The sequence below is a fragment of the Coregonus clupeaformis genome, chromosome 9 (genome assembly GCF_020615455.1).
Source record: "Coregonus clupeaformis isolate EN_2021a chromosome 9, ASM2061545v1, whole genome shotgun sequence".
In the NCBI taxonomy this organism is placed as follows: Eukaryota; Metazoa; Chordata; class Actinopteri; order Salmoniformes; family Salmonidae; genus Coregonus; species Coregonus clupeaformis.
In genome coordinates, this window is record NC_059200.1 from 39,016,624 (window position 1) to 39,033,827 (window position 17,204).

Sequence of the window (17,204 nt, forward strand, 5' to 3'; positions counted from 1 at the left end):
TCTGTGGGGATGTTTTTCATCAGCAGGGACTGGGAAACTGGTCAGAATTGAAGGAATGATGGATGGCGCTAAATATAGGGAAATTCTTGAGGGAAACCTGTTTCAGTCTTCCAGAGATTTGAGACCGGGACGGAGGTTCACCTTCCAGCAGGGCAATGACCATAAGCATACTGCTAAAGCAACACTCGAGTGGTTTAAGGGGAAACATTTCAATGTCTTGGAATGGCCTAGTCAAAGCCCAGACCTCAATCCAATTGAGAATCTGTGGTATGACTTAAAGATTGCTGTACACCAGCGGAACCCATCCAACTGGAAGGAGCTGGAGCAGTTTTGCCTTGAAGAATGGGCAAAAATCCCAGTGGCTAGATGTGCAAAGCTTATAGAGACATACCCCAAGAGACTTGCAGCTGAAATCGCTGCAAAAGGTGGCTCTACAAAGTTTTGACTTTGGGGGGGTGAATAGTTATGCATGCTCAAGTTCTGTTTTTTCGTCTTATTTCTTGTTTGTTTAACAAGAAAAAATATTTTGCATCTTCAAAGTGGTAGGCATGCTGTGTAAATCAAATGATACAACCCCCCCCCAAAAAATCAATTAATTCCAGGTTGTAAGGCAACAACATAGGAAAAATGCCAAGGTGGCTGGACCCTTTACTCAGTACTTTGTTGAAGCACCTTTGGCAGCGATTACAGCCTCGAGTCTTCTTGGGTTTGACGCTACAAGCTTGGCACACCTGTATTTGTGTAGTCTCTCCCATTCTTCTCTGCAGCTCCTCTCAAGCTCTGTCAGGTTGGATGGGGAGCGTCGCTGCACAGGTATTTTCAGGTCATCCCAGAGATGTTCGACCGGGTTCAAGTCCGGGCTCTGGCTGGGCCACTCAAGGACATTGAGACTTGTCCAGAAGCCACTCCTGCATTGTCTTGGCTGTTTTCTTAGGGTTGTTGTCATTTTGGAAGGTGAACCTTCGCCCCAGTCTGAGGTCCTGAGTGCTCTGGAGCAGGTTTTCATCAAGGATCTCTCTGTACTTTGCTCCGTTCATCTTTCCCTCGATCCTGAAAAGTCTCCCAGTCCCTGCCACTGAAATACATCCCCACAGCATGATGCTGCCACCACCATGCTTCACCGTAGAGATGGTGCCAGGTTTCCTCCAGACATGACGCTTGGCATTCAGTCCAAAGAGTTCAATCTTGGTTTCATCAGACCAGAGAATCTTGTTTCTCATGGTCTGAGAGTCCTTTAGGTACTTTTTGGCAAACTCCAAGCGGGCTGTCGTGCCTTTTACTGAGGAGTGGGTTCCATCTGGCCACTCTACCATTAAGGCCTGATTGGTGGAGAGTGCTGCAGAGATGGTTGTCCTTCAGTAAGGTTATCCCATCTCCACAGAGGAACTCTGGAGCTCTGTCAGAGTGACCATAGGGTTCTTGGTCACCTCCCTGGCCAAGGCCCTTCTCCCCCAATTGCTCAGTTTTGCCGGGTGGCCAGCTCTAGGAAGAGTCTTGGTGGTTCCAAACTTCTTCCATTTAAGAATGATGGAGGCCACTGTGTTCTTGGAGACCTTCAATGCTGCAGACATTTTTTGGTACCCTTCTCCCAGATCTGTGCCTCGACACAATCCTGTCTTGGAGCTCTACGGACAATTCCTTCAACCTCATGGCTTGGTTTTTGCTCTGACATGTACTGTCAACTGTGGGACCTAATATAGATAGGTGTGTGTCTTTCCAAATCATGCCAAATCAATTGAATTTACCGCAAGTGGACTCCAATCAAGTTGTAGAAACATCTGAAGGATGATCAATGGAAACAGGATGCACCTGAGCTCAATTTCGAGTCTCATAACTGCTTATGTAAATAAGGTATTTCTGTTTTCTTTTTTTATACATTTGCAAAGATTTCTAAAAACCTGTTTTCGCTTTGTCAATATGGGGTATTCTGTATAGATTGATGTAACGTAACAAAATTTGAAAAAAGGGAAGGTGTCTGAATACTTTCCGAATTCACTGTACATCAAACACCTGGTTTCCAGGTGTTTGATGGCATTCCATTTGCTCCGTTCCAGCCATTATTATAAGCCGTCCTCCCCTCAGCAGCCTCCGGTGGCTGGGGTCCACCTGTATGTGGGGGAATTTGTCACAGAGAAGGTTGCCCTATTAGTCCATTCCTCTACATTTTGAGTCTACCTTTTTACTTCTCAGTTATTCAAAATTCATAAGGCACACGCACATCTGAGCTATCTTTTTTGCAGGTGCATGGTAACAGTTGAATAAGATGAGAAATATTGCTGGGATACTACTATTACATCTACTAGTCTCCCAGAATTCCTTTACAGGTATTATGATAGACGAAAGATACATGTAGATATCCCAATTGACAGATGATACCACTATTTTTTGGGAAAAGCTATTAGGAAGTTCTTCTAGCTCTTGATGTACAGTTGTAGTCGGAAGTTTACATACACTTAGGTTGGAGTCATTAAAACTCGTTTTTCAACCACTCCACAATTTTCTTGTTAACAAACTATAGTTTTGGCAAGTCAGTTAGGACATCTACTTTGTGCATGACACAAGTAGTTTTTCCAACAATTGTTTACAGACAGATTATTTCACTTATAATTCACTGTATCACAATTCCAGTGGGTCAGAAGTTTACATACACTAAGTTGACTGTGCCTTTAAACAGCTTGGAAAATTCCAGAAAACGATGTCATGGCTTTAGAAGCTTCTGATAGGCTAATTGACATCATTTGAGTCAATTGGAGGTGTACCTGTGGATGTATTTCAAGGCCTACCTTCAAACTCAGTGCCTCTTTGCTTGAAATCATGGGAAAATCAAAAGAAATCAGCCAAGACCTCAGAAAAAACATTGTAGACCTCCACAAGTCTGGTTCATCCATGGGAGCAATTTCCAAACGCCTGAAGGTACCACGTTCATCTGTACAAACAATAGTACGCAAGTATAAACACCATGGGACCACGCAGCCGTCATACCGCTCAGGAAGGAGACACATTCTGTTTCCTAGAGATAAACGTGTTTTGGTGCGAAAAGTGCAAATCAATCCCAGAACAACAGCAAAGGACCTTGTGAAGATGCTGGAAGAAACGGGTACAAAAATACGCACACCATCCCAACCGTGAAGCACGGGGGTGGCAGCATCATGCTGTGGGGGTGCTTTGCTGCAGGAGGGACTGTTGCACTTCACAAAATAGATGGCATCATGAGGAAGGACAATTATGTGGATATATTGAAGCAACATCTCAAGACATCAGTCAGGAAGTTAAAGCTTGGTCGCAAATGGGTCTTCCAAATGGACAATGACCCCAAGCATACTTCCAAAGTTGTGGCAAAATGGCTTAAGGACAACAAAGTCAAGGTATTGGAGTGGCCATCACAAAGCCCTAACCTCAATCAAGTAGAAAATGTGTGGGCATAACTGAAAAAGCGTGTGCGAGCAAGGAGGCCTACCAACCTGACTCAGTTACACCAGCTCTGTCAGGAGGAATGGGCCAAAATTCACCCAACTTATTGTGGGAAGCTTGTGGAAGGCTACCCAAAACGTTTGACCCAAGTTAAAGAATTTAAAGGCAATGCTACCAAATACTAATTGAGAGTATGTAAACTTCTGACTCACTGGGAATGTGATGAAAGAAATAAAAGCTGAAATAAATCATTCTCTCTACTATTATTCTGACATTTCACATTCTTAAAATAAAGTGGTGATCCCAACTGACCTAAGACAGGGAATTTTTACTAAGATTAAATGTCAGGAACTGTGAAAAACTGAGTTTAAATGTATTTGGCTAAGGTGTATGTAAACTTCCGACTTCAACTGTAATTACAACTTTTTCAAAGATCTCAGGTTTGAGTCTGAATTTGAAAGAGTGTATAATGTTTGCATTGAAAGGTACTGATATCACTGAAGTTTGCAGGATTCCAGGAAGTGGTCTTGTAGTTTTAGATTTTTTTGTAAGCTTTTTGAATGGTCTTCAATTGGCAGAAACAGCGCAATGGTCATCAAGCCAAAACGTCATAAAGGGAATCAGGCAGAAGTAAATTAATCCACAAACACAAATATGATTTTATACATATCTTAAATGACCACTTTTCACGAATTTGATTATGTAATCGTCAAGCCCATTCAAAATATTAGGGGACACGACCCGGAAGCAAAGCGGAAGATGACATCACGAAAGATGTGAAAGGGATAAATGAAGATGTCCCACTCAGGCTGTTTACAATTTTTTTTTAATTTCAGTCTGCTTGACAGGGTGGCTATCCCATAGGCACCAATGTGATAGCAGCTGTATCTGGTGTGCTTAGTTCATTGACTCCATACGGAACCAGTAAGAATTATCGAATAGGATGTCTTGCTTCCTATTCCTTCTCTGAAGTCACTTTCACAGGGTATATCCCATAGAAATAGTTAAGAGGACGCAACATTGTATCTGTCCCATTATGGTGTCTGTGAGAACATGGGCAGCGCCATTGAGGCTATCTCAATTTTGAACAGATGCCCTGGATGGAATTATGTGATCCTTCCTTAACCCATAGGAAGTCCCACCCAGTTGAATACTTCAAAATGGTGAAAGTCCTCAATGGTGCTGCCCATGCTAAAACAGACTTTTGGGAACTACAGTCCTCTAGCTAGCTCAATGGTATATCCAGAAATAGGGTGAGTTCGTTTTGTATAGCTTGGTACCCCGGGTGGGCGGAGTATGCACATTTTAGACCAGGGATGGGCAACTGGCGGCCCGTGGGCCGCCTTTTGAAGGCCCTTGGATCAATTCCCCCACTCAGTCGTGGTCTCAACTTACTGTTGCGAGTTAGAATAGTAGAATACAGCAGTTTTCCTCGTTATGTCAGTCAATTAGCCCATGTCAGCAAAAAAATTTTAGATTGCTAAGATATTTTAGTGGCCAGCTATCTAAACTTGTTTTCATGATTGAATTACTGGCCGGGAGGCTCCCATTGATTTTGTTAGGCAGTCTCACTCAGATATCATATTCAAAACTGAAAACATTTCTCTCCACCCTATGGCAAAATGAGTAGAATTGCATGAAATGACTTATACATTTGCAAAATCTTCTCTCTGCCAATGGCAAAATGTGTGAAATTGCAGCAAATTTGCTTTACAACTGCAACATTTTCTCTACACCTCATGGCAAAATGTGAAGAATTGCACTACATTAACTCTAACTCTCAAGAGGTGGTCCACTAAAATGTTTTGCTTGTGTAGTGTATTAGGATTATGTCTTTGTTAATGGTTTTTAAGTGGAACTGAAAGAATGTTTTTTCTAGTTCAAAAGTAGCCATTTGTAGGGTGACGCCCCAGGGGAGACAGGTGATTGGACAGCAGAGGGAGCAACCCATATTTTTGCATTCTTTATAAGTATAGGCTGGAGGCAGGGGGGGTTAGAGCGGCCATTGCAATTCGGGGGATGCCGTTCTCCGGGTGTCATGACATCCGTCACTTATGCTGAAATCTTGTGATATGAATAAAACTTATGATCAAAGGTTCAGTATGAGCGGACTCCTTTGTTTATCAGCAATAATTGCCAGCATTTACTCGATACTACACTTGCAATGTTGGGGAGGGAGAGGGGTGGATATGGAAGTGGGTATGTGACATGGAGGTTTGGTCTGTACCTCAGACAATAATATAACCAATGGTCTACTCACTGCATCTTTATTTGCTAATTTAATGGAAACTGTTCATATGGTAAACTAAACAAAGCAGTTCTTTTGTGAGAATTGGGCCTCATATATGTGACTTAGATGAGTCACCGGATTCCATTATCAGTCACTAGTAGGAATGTGCTTGGCATGAATTTGACTTTTATGTACACCCTCTTACTTAGATAATTCCCCTCATGAAAAAGAGCAAATAACTGTCCTTCTCCATCTGTGTTAAAGGTAGGCCTACTTAATTTCCCTTCATTGATTTATGGAATTAGGAGGGGAAAACACTCATAACAAAAGAGTCAAGGCCAATGACATAAATAATCATTTATTCTCCAGGACTCAAAATGTATAGACAAACTTTTCTTCCTTAAAATCTCAGTGTCTTTGACATTCAAGTATCCAAAACATACATAGCAGCTATTATCAGTTTACATTACTCAGCCAATGACCAGCCTTGGCTTTACAGATTGGGCCACTGGGGTTATGTGCTTTGTGTTTACAGGGTAGTGAGATTGGACATTGGATTTAATCGACTTCCTCGATGGTGGGGCCTGAGGATCCACCACCTCCAGGAGCAGCACCGGCACCGCCAGCACCTGGGAAGCCTCCGGGCATTCCACCGGGCATACCACCTGGCATACCACCGGCACTCTGGTACAGCTTGGTGATGATGGGGTTGCACACCTTCTCCAGCTCCTGTTGCTGGTGCTCATACTCTTCCTTCTCCGCAGTCTGGGAAACAAAAATATACAGGTTAAGATTGATTGATTTCTTTCCCTTCTTGACACGTTATGGCTAATTTACATTTTACATTTACATTTTAGTCATTTAGCAGACGCTCTTATCCAGAGCGACTTACAGTTAGTGAGTGCATACATTTTTCATACTGGCCCCCCGTGGGAATCGAACCCACAACCCTGGCGTTGCAAGCACCATGTTCTATCGACTGAGCTACAGGAGGCTAATAACTTGGTTTTAAATGAATGATGGGCACATCAATATTCTGTACCTGGTTCTTATCCAGCCAGGCAATGATCTCATTGCACTTGTCCAGAATCTTGGTCTTGTCCTCTTCACTGATCTTGCCCTGCAGTTTCTCGTCCTCCACAGTGGATTTCATGTTGAAAGAGTAGGACTCTAGTGAGTTCTTAGAGGAGACCTTGTCACGCTGCACATCATCCTCACACTTGTACTTCTCAGCCTCCTGGACCATGCGCTCAATGTCCTCCTTACTCAGACGACCTAGTCAGACAAAAAAAAAAACAGTGTTAAGTTAAGGATACACTCACTATCCAAGTGGGCATAATGTAATCAAATTTCACTTTGGTCACATTTTATTCTGTTGTTTACCTTTGTCGTTGGTGATGGTGATCTTATTCTCCTTGCCAGTGCTCTTATCAACGGCAGAGACATTGAGGATGCCGTTTGCGTCAATGTCGAAGGTGACCTCAATCTGAGGAACACCGCGAGGTGCAGGGGGGATTCCAGTCAGCTCAAACTTGCCCAACAGGTTGTTGTCCTTGGTCATGGCCCTCTCACCCTCGTACACCTGGAGGATACAGTCAATATTAGCAAAACATACATGGTCTTCAAATGAGAAGTACATTTCACTAAATAGTCGCTCAGACATCCAAGGAAAGTATTGGGCCATCTTTGGTCTTTCAACCTCTGGTAGAAACTACAAATAGCAGGAGTAAACTTCATCACAGAGAGTGGCAGATGAAACATTGCCCTGAAATGGACATTTCATGCATGCCCTTTCTCACCTGAATGAGCACACCAGGCTGGTTGTCTGAGTAGGTGGTGAAGGTCTGGGTTTGCTTAGTTGGGATGGTGGTGTTACGTTTGATCAGGATGGTCATGACACCTCCAGCGGTCTCAATACCCAGGGACAGGGGTGTGACGTCCAGCAGAAGCAGGTCCTGGACATTCTCAGACTTGTCACCTGAGAGTATGGCTGCCTGGACAGCTGAAAATGAGAATGGAGAGGTTAGACACATGGAAAAACATTACTTTAGACTCACAGTGCCATTGTCGCTCAGACATCCAAGGAAGGTTTTGGGCCATCTTTGGTCTTTTGACCTCTGGTGGAAACTACGAATGGCAGAAAAAAACTTCATCACAGCGAAACTATTGAGTTAGGGCTAGTTATAGCGGCACATTGGCCACAGAGCGAACACAAGCTGATCAGTGACCCACCTGCGCCATAGGCCACAGCCTCGTCGGGGTTGATGCTCTTGTTGAGCTCTTTGCCATTGAAGAAATCTTGGAGCAGTTTCTGGATCTTGGGGATACGAGTGGAGCCTCCGACCAGAACGATGTCGTGTACCTGGGCTTTGTCCATCTTGGCGTCGCGGAGGGACTTCTCCACTGGGTCCAGGGTGCCACGGAAAAGGTCTGCGTTGAGTTCCTCAAAGCGAGCCCGGGTGATGGAGGTGTAGAAGTCGATTCCCTCGTACAAAGAGTCGATTTCGATGCTGGCCTGGGTGCTGGAGGACAGGGTGCGCTTTGCCCTCTCACAGGCGGTGCGGAGACGGCGAACAGCCCTCTTGTTGTCGCTGATGTCTTTCTTGTACTTGCGCTTGAACTCTGCGATGAAGTGGTTGACCATGCGGTTGTCAAAGTCTTCTCCACCCAGATGGGTGTCTCCAGCAGTGGACTTGACCTCAAAGATGCCATCCTCGATGGTCAGGATGGACACGTCAAAGGTGCCACCACCCAGATCAAAGATAAGGACGTTCCTTTCAGCACCGACCTGAAACAGAAGAGAATGTTCAGTATTTGAATTTATAAAAACAAACTAGAAACCATATGACACATGACTATGCATTCCAGTGCTGGGGTCATTTAAAACTTCAATAACAATTAAACCAAAAAAAGTCATCTATTTTCAATGACTGAGGAGTAGAATCTATTTATTGCAAAAGTTTTTCCATTTTTGAATTTTAAATGAAAATCACTTCCTGAATTGACTGCCTTCAATTCGTATTGACCCTAGCCTTGATGTATTCACTCCGACATCCAAGGAAGGTGTTGGGCCATCTTTGGTTTTTCAACCTCTGGTGGAAACTATGAATGGTAGGAATAAACTTCATCATAGCGCATTAAATCTAGTTTGTCCCCATCAATTCTAATTGAAAATAACACAAATTATTTTAAAGGATAATTATTATTTCAATAAACCATAACTAGACCTTCACCTGACCTCTAAAATATATGGGTCTCACCTTCTTGTCCAAGCCATAAGCAATAGCGGCAGCAGTTGGCTCATTGATTATTCGCAGAACGTTCAGACCAGAGATTGTTCCAGCATCTTTGGTTGCTTGGCGCTGAGAGTCATTGAAGTAAGCTGGCACTGTTACAACAGCATTTGATACCGTCTGCATTAAAAGAGGGTGAAAAAAAATTAAGGTGGGAATGAATAGACTTACTGTAAATAATACTCTGAAATAGACTGCACCCACTGGGCACACCACATAATTTCAACGTTGAAATGTTGGTAATATTTGGATGAGATGTCGATCAATGAGATTTCAACCTTTATTCACCCACTCAAAAACGACAGCCAGAAGTTTGTTGAAATCCCAATGTGTTATCACTATGCTTTCAACCATCTAAGGCTGCGTTTACACAGGCAGCCCAATTTGGATATTTTTTCACTAATTGGTCTTTTGACCAATCACATCAGATCTTTTAACATCAGATATTTTGGTCAAAAGTCAAATTAGTGAAAGAATACCAGAATTGGTATGCCTGTGTAAACAGCCGTAAAGCATAACCAAATTCCAATAGAAAAACAATGTATGATTTTTAGTTTAGTTGTCATCTAAATGTTTCATCACTGCGCTTTCAACCATTTAAAAGTTCAAATGGGAACACAATGTCATATATTTTGTATTTATACAACAACTTAAAATGTGTTATCACTATGCTTCATATAATAGCACAACCAAATTACCTGGATTGCAATTGAGATTACAAGTGATCAATGCTGATCGAGATTCTGTGCAGATTATTATAGCAATTATAAAGATTTCCACAGACCTGCAACCTTTGCATGCTATGTTGAACATGCACACTTTCTATGATTACATAAGAAGACATTTACAGTTACAGTAACCTCAAAATGTGGCCATGGATGTGTTACTCATTTAAGGTTGAATAAATACTGTTATATTACTTTGTAAAATAGCCTTAACTTTTAGCTATTTACTGTATTACAAAAGTAATATTGAATTGTGTTTGGTTGACAACGCAACCAAATATCAACATTTAAAAGAGATATATAATGCTTGGATAGTTTCATCTGAACCACTGGCTTAATCCTATTCTTTAACTTGTATTTTTGATTTAGTTGGAGACGTGAAATCCAACATATCATTTGTTAACTTGTCGACAAGTTAATAGGCTATTTACTGTATTGCAAAAGTGATATTGAATTGTGTTTGGTTGTCAATGCAACCAAATATCAACATTTGAAGGAGATGTATATTTTGTGCCACTGACAGTCTGGCTTTAATTACAGCTTGTAAAGGAATAGGACTAAATCAAATCACACTTTATTTAAAATGCATTTAAAGTTTGATTTGATTTAGTCCTATTCTTTATCTTTTTGGTTGAGATGGAGACGTGAATCCAACATATTAATTATATGTATTAATGATAACAAATATATATATACTGTATATATACACAGTACCAGTCAAGTGTTTGGACACACCTACTCATTCAAGGGTTTTTCTTTATTTTTACTATTTTCTACATTGTAGAAGATTCTTCAAAGCAGTCACCCTTTGCCCTGATGACAGCTTTGCACACTCTTGGCATTCTCTCAACCAGCTTCATGAGGTAGTCACCTGGAATGCATTTTAATTAACAGGTGTGCCTTGTTAAAAGTTAACAGTCCATCATTACTTTAAGACATGAAGGTCAGTTAATCTGGAAAATGTCAAGAACTTTGAAAGTTTCTTCAAGTGCAGTCGCAAAACCATCAACCGCTATGATGAAACTGGCTCTCATGAGGACCGCTACAGGAAAGGAAGACCCAGAGTTACAGTTGAAGAAGTCGGAAGTTTACATACACCTTAGCCAAATACATTTAAACTCACTTTTTCACAATTCCTGACATTTAATCCTAGTAAAAATTCCCTGTTTCAGGTCATTTAGGATCACCACATTATTTTAAGAATGTGAAATGTCAGAATAATAGTAGAGAGAATTATTTATTTCAGCTTTTATTTATTTCATCACGTTCCCAGTGGGTCAGAAGTTTACATACACTCAATTAGTATTTGGTAGCATTGCCTTTAAATTCTTTAACTTGGGTCAAACGTTTTGGGTAGCCTTCCACAATAAGTTGGGTGAATTTTGGCCCATTCCTCCTGACAGAGCTGGTGTAACTGAGTCAGGTTCGTAGGCCTCCTTGCTCGCACACGCTTTTTCAGTTATGCCCACACATTTTCTATAGGATTGAGGTCAGGGCTTTGTGATGGCCACCCCAATACCTTGACTTTGTTGTCCTTAAGCCATTTTGCCACAACTTTGGAAGTTTGCTTGGGGTCCTTGTCCATTTGGAAGACCCATTTGCGACCAAGCTTTAACATCCTGACTGATGTCTTGAGATGTTGCTTCAATATATCCACATAATTGTCCTTCCTCATGATGCCATCTATTTTGTGAAGTGCACCAGTCCCTCCTGCAGCAAAGCACCCCCATAGCATGATGCTGTCACCCCCGTGCTTCACGGTTGGGATGGTGTTCTTCGGCTTGCAAGCCCCACCTTTTTCCTCCAAACATGACGATGGTCATTATGGCCAAACAGTTCTATTTTTGTTTCATCAGACCAGAGGACATTTCTCAAAAAAGTACGATCTTTGTCCCCATGTGCAGTTGCAAACCGTAGTCTGGCTTTTTTATGGCGGTTTTGGAGCAGTGGCTTCTTCCTTGCTGAGCGGCCTCTCAGGTTATGTCGATATAGGACTCGTTTTACTGTGGATATAGATAATTTTGTACCTGTTTCCTCCAGCATCTTCACAAGGTCCTTTGCTGTTGTTCTGGGATTGATTTGCACTTTTCGCGCCAAAGCACGTTCATCTCTAGGAGACAACGCATCTCCTTCCTGAGCGGTATGACGGCTGCGTGGTCCCATGGTGTTTATACTTGCGTACTATTGTTTGTAAGTGTATGTAAACTTCAGACTTCAACTGTACCTCTGCTGCAGAAGATAAGTTCATTAGAGTTATCAGCCTTTAACTGCACCTCAGATTGCAGCACAAATAAATGCTTCACAGAGTTCAAGTAACAGATACATCTCAACATCAACTGTTCAGAGGAGACTGCGTGAATCAGGCCTTCATGGTCGAATTGCTGCAAAGAAACCACTACTAAAGGACACCAATAAGAAGATGAGACTTGCTTGGGCCAAGAAACACGAGCAATGGACATTAGACCAGTGGAAATCTGTCCTTTGGTCTGATGAGTCCAAATTAGGAGATTTTTGGTTCCAACCACTGTGTCTTTGGAAGACGCAGAGTAGGTGAACGGATGATCTCTGCATGTGTGGTTCTCACCATGAAGCATGGAGGAGGAGGTGTGATGGTGCTTTGCTGGTGACACTGTCTGTGATTTATTTAGAATTCAAGGCACAATTAACCAGCATGGCTACCACAGCATTCTGCAGCGATACGCCATCTCATCTGGTTTGCGCTTAGTGGGACTATCATTTGTTTTTCAACAGGACAATGACCCAACACACCTCCAGGCTGTGTAAGGGCTATTTGACCAATAAGGAGAGTGATGGAGTGCTGCATCAGATGACCTGGCCTCCACAATCACCCAACCTCAACCCAATTGAGATGGTTTGGGATGAGTTGGACTGCAGAGTGAAGGAAAAGCAGCCAACAAGTGCTCAGCATATGTGGGAACTCCTTCAAGACTGTTGGAAAAGCATTCCAGGTTAAGCTGGTTGAGAGAATGCCAAGTGTGTGCAAAGCTGTCATCAAGGCAAAGGGTGGCTACTTCGAAGAATCTAAAATATATTTTGATTGGTTTAACAATTTTTGGGTTACTACATGATTCCATATGTGTTCTTTCATAGTTTTGATGTCTTCACTATTATTCTACAATGTAGAAAATAGTAGAAAATAAAGAAAAACCCTTGAATGAGTAGGTGTCCAAACTTTTGACTGGCACTGTAGATAGATTAACTCTCCAGTAGGAGATGCTGCCCAGCCTACTGTTTATTTCTGATAGTGGATATAATGTTGAAGATCTGAAATTGTTTCAAAGGTACAAATTCAACATATTTTATACAAGGTTTGTCTATTTGAAAATTGGTTACCATAATCCTGTGGTTGAAATTTCACCCTCAAAAGTTTACGTTGATGACTTCTTTCAAATCCAATGTTTTTCCACGTAGATGCCACATCACAATACATTGACAAATTACGTTGAAACAACGTTGATTTAACCAGTTTGTGCCCAGTGGGCAATGCATTTCAAACTCACCTTCCCGAGGTAGGCCTCTGCAATCTCCTTCATCTTGACCAACACCATGGAGGAGATTTCCTCGGGGTAGAAGCTCTTGGTCTCGCCTTTGTATTCAACCTCCACTTTGGGGCGTCCGCTATCGCTGATGACGTTGAAAGGCCAGTGCTTCATGTCGGACTGAACCACGGTGTCCTCAAACCTTCTGCCAATCAAACGCTTAGCATCTGGAATACACAAATAAAAAGTATTAAAATGATTGCATTATAGACATACTTCAATCATACCAATTGACCTTTGGTTTCTCACTCAGACATCCAAGGAAGATACTAGAACCATCTTTGGTTATAAAACCTCTAGTGGAAACTACGAATGTCAGGAATAAACTGTATGCAAGTGAACCAAGTTATATAGTCAAAGTTAACCATAATTAAAACACACACACCTTTACAAACTTTGTTGACATTACCAATAACCACCTTTGCAGAACAAACTTACCGAAAACTGTGTTGCAGGGGTTCATGGCAACCTGATTCTTGGCGGCATCACCGATGAGCCTCTCAGAGTCAGTGAAGGCAACGTAGCTTGGAGTGGTCCTGTTGCCCTGGTCGTTGGCAATGATTTCAACTTTGCCATGCTGGAACACACCCACGCAGGAGTAGGTGGTCCCGAGATCGATGCCGACTGCTGTTCCCTTAGACATGGTTACTGGACAAGAGATAAATAAAAATGTAATGATGAACAGTCTTTCCAATAGGTGGCAGTCATGATCACTGAAGGTAAAGTATGCATAGAGACTTGGACTGTGGTTTATGAGTCACACCAAAGGTCGTAGAGCAACTTTCTTTATGGGGAAATACGCTGACTCATTCAATTCCTAAGAATGGTGACTAATCCTGTTTGAGGAAAAGTAATAGGCATTCTGTTTCAATGAAACTAATTCAAACCTGGGCTGGCATTGGAATGGCCAGGCAGCCATCTTAGGCAAGGCAAGAGGCATATGCATGGTGCCCTGCCGGGCTGAATCCCATATCACCCCCTTGCCTCTCTATTTGCGCGTTCACGTGTGCCTCCGCCATTTGCACAAGCGTCCCAAAGTTGAGGGAGTGAAAATTATCGAGGGTGTAGGGGCTAATTAGACCCTCAGATAGCCACTTCGACCGAGCCAGCAAGGCTGCAGGCTTCAGAGCGAAGCGAAGTGCTATCCCGACACGCACTGCGATATATTTGGAGTTTCATACAAAAGAATGGAGAGGCATGCCTAATTATATGTCACGTGCATTTGTTTATGTCTGATTTCGAGACTTGACACACATAACTGATGAATTACCTCCCAAAATAATGAACTGTTACTGAGGTTTATAGCTTGTAAAACAACAGGGGGGATTTGTTCATTTGAATTTCATGCTTGTTTTATTATTGAAAAGTGTAACATTAACTGCATCATTCAAGTCAGGAGTGTGTCCCGAAGTTGATGGTTTTATTGATCCAATCGTCACTCTCTGGAAGTCACATGTGACAACAGAGGGCCCCCCGAGCGAGTTAGTAGGGGCAAGGTATGTGGTTTGGGATTCGCCGCCTGACTACTGTAAAGGCTACTGCTAGCCCATTCATAGAGTGCCTATTGATGAAGGTATCTTCTTCCTGGAGGACTTTTGTTAAGAGCCCTGATGCTTGCTCTAAACGTTAACACGCATCAATTGCGTAATGTATCTTTCATATCAGCAAGAAATAATTTTAATAAAACTAATGACTTAAATATTTGTTTTTTTAAATTAGTACAACTTTATAGGGTTAGTGTTCCCACACAGCCATATCTCCATGTTACAGCGATTGTTTACGGAAGACAAAAACGGAAGACAGAGACAACCACAGCTAATTAACTATGTAGCAATGCTCGAACACCTGTGTGTATAGGTAACTGGGGAGGAAGTGTAGCGGAAGTGTAGTTTGTCGGCTGGAGGGACACAGCAGTATGGATCTGTACAAACCTGCTACAGTATGTATATTTTTTATTTGAAAGATTATTTATTGTATTTGAAAGATTATTTATTGCTGATATGAAAGATAAGGACATATGTTTCGAGAACCTTCGCAAACAATGATTATTGACTTTTCTAAACGTAAAAACACAGCATCGGAATTGTAGTTCACAAGTGGCCAGCAGCGGGCGCTGAAAACCCTATGGAGAGAAGGGTTTGCGAGAGCTAGGCTACTGCAGTCCCATGGAGAATTCACCATTGTAGCATGAGGTTCATAAATTGTGATGGCAGTTGGCAGAGAATGTTATTTATTTAGTTATATAACCTTTATTTATACAGGGAGTCACAATGAGATTAAAAATCTATTTTACAAGAGAGCCCTGTATACATTACAATAAAAACAGAATAATAAAACACACATGTGTATAAAACAATATAATTAATCACACAATAAACCAAAATAAACATATTTAATAAAAGCAATCACATTCAACTACATAGACGTCCTCAATCAATAATTTAAACTGCCTGAGTGGCATGAGCACATCTAACTGCAGTGAACTCTGCAGATTATTCCACAATTTTTGGACAAAAAAACTAAAAGCAGATTTTTCACAATTCTGTGGAGACTGAAGGGATCTCTAGTGTTATCCATTCCTGAGAACGGGTTTGGTAATTTATGAGTCTTAACTTAATTAATGAAGTTACATATGGAGGGAGTTCCTGTAAGATTGCTTTGTAAATGAATAAAAAAGAGAATCCATCCCATATTTGTATACAGACTACAAGGGCATACAAATCCATAGGGTAATGACTATGCGTAATGGCGCACGTATAGGTCTTTGCACAATAGTAAATGGCACTTTAAAAAAATTTATGAACCTAAACAAATTAATTTAATACAAAAACTTCACAACATCAACAGTATTTAGCCTAATATTATTATCTGTTATTTAGAATGTCTTGCCTTGGCAATGGCATCATTGCACTTTTACCCAGGTTGGCATGGTTCGCCAATGCGATTTATCTGGGATGATCTCTGACCATCTGGGGAGGGGGGAGGCACGTGCTTTACACCCTCCCCCAACCGGGCTTCTGAAGGACAACGCTGAGTGCTGCAGTACAACTGGCTCCGCAGGCAAGCGCATTAAAATTGCGGCCATTTCACTGGTAGGCTATGACATTTTCTAGAGACTAATCTGGCATCTCTTAAAGGCTGTCGTCTCGGAAAATTGTTGAATAGACCTACAGCGAATACAACAATATTAACATAATACATTATCTTAATCGACAAATAGGTCTATTACATTTGGATTCTAATTAGGACACACTGATACCGAAGCGAATATAGAAACAATTGTAGGAAAAATACATCACGTTACATATGCCTATAACTGACAATAACGCAGTCTGTAACAGATGAAAATATGTTTCGTTATATTACCTGGATGTGATGTAGGCAATTCTGTATGCAAGCTGTTCGCGGTCTCCGCCACCAGATGAATGAGAAAAGAAGATGATGGCGAAAGCGCTCATGTATCTTCCGGATAACTTGGGAACCAATCAGCTTCCAAGAACTCCTCTCACCTGCCGCTGAAATTCTGCACTTCTAGTACGTTCTAGCAGACAAAATGATCTACAATCAGAATTTAACCACGATTGTTCAATGCGCAATGCGTTATATGGCCACATGTAAGGAATCAACCAGTACTAGGATCAGTTGTAATTTTCTTTATCCCCCTCAACGCATTAACCTCTGATTGGTTGAAATCTAGCTCGTGTATTGCATCAATTCCTTGAAAAAAGACGGAGGTCGGTTGAAGATTATAAAGCCCCGGAAATAGCAAGTGAATATTCTAGAGCTGTCCTAATCAATTTACTGGCACTGTGTCAGAATAGTCTGACCCACTGAACTGTGGTCCTATATTTACATAGCAAATTTGAGTCCCTGAAATTGAGTTTGAACTGTGCTTTTATTGAACAAAATAATCTGCCAATATGCAACCACATTTACAACATCTAGACTAAATTTTTGAGGAAGGAAATATAAGAATATGCAGGTT

The 17,204-nt window shown here is 41.6% G+C and overlaps 1 protein-coding gene and 1 non-coding gene across 2 annotated transcripts; both read right to left on the reverse strand.

Moving 5' to 3' along the window:
- Nucleotides 1-5,983: 5,983 nt before the first annotated feature.
- Nucleotides 5,984-16,666, reverse strand: LOC121573958 (heat shock cognate 70 kDa protein-like). The gene is made up of 9 exons (XM_041886375.1): nucleotides 16,586-16,666; nucleotides 13,658-13,867; nucleotides 13,181-13,386; nucleotides 8,902-9,054; nucleotides 7,874-8,429; nucleotides 7,441-7,643; nucleotides 7,025-7,223; nucleotides 6,684-6,916; nucleotides 5,984-6,406 (listed from the first exon to the last, which is right to left on the reverse strand). The coding sequence occupies exons 2-9, from the start codon at nucleotides 13,860-13,862 to the stop codon at nucleotides 6,200-6,202; spliced, it is 1,962 nt and encodes a 653-aa protein (XP_041742309.1). The 5' UTR covers nucleotides 13,863-13,867; nucleotides 16,586-16,666; the 3' UTR covers nucleotides 5,984-6,199.
- LOC121574555 lies at nucleotides 7,709-7,802 on the reverse strand. The gene has a single exon (XR_006002223.1). It is a non-coding gene; the product is annotated as a small nucleolar RNA SNORD14 (small nucleolar RNA).
- Nucleotides 16,667-17,204: the final 538 nt, after the last annotated feature.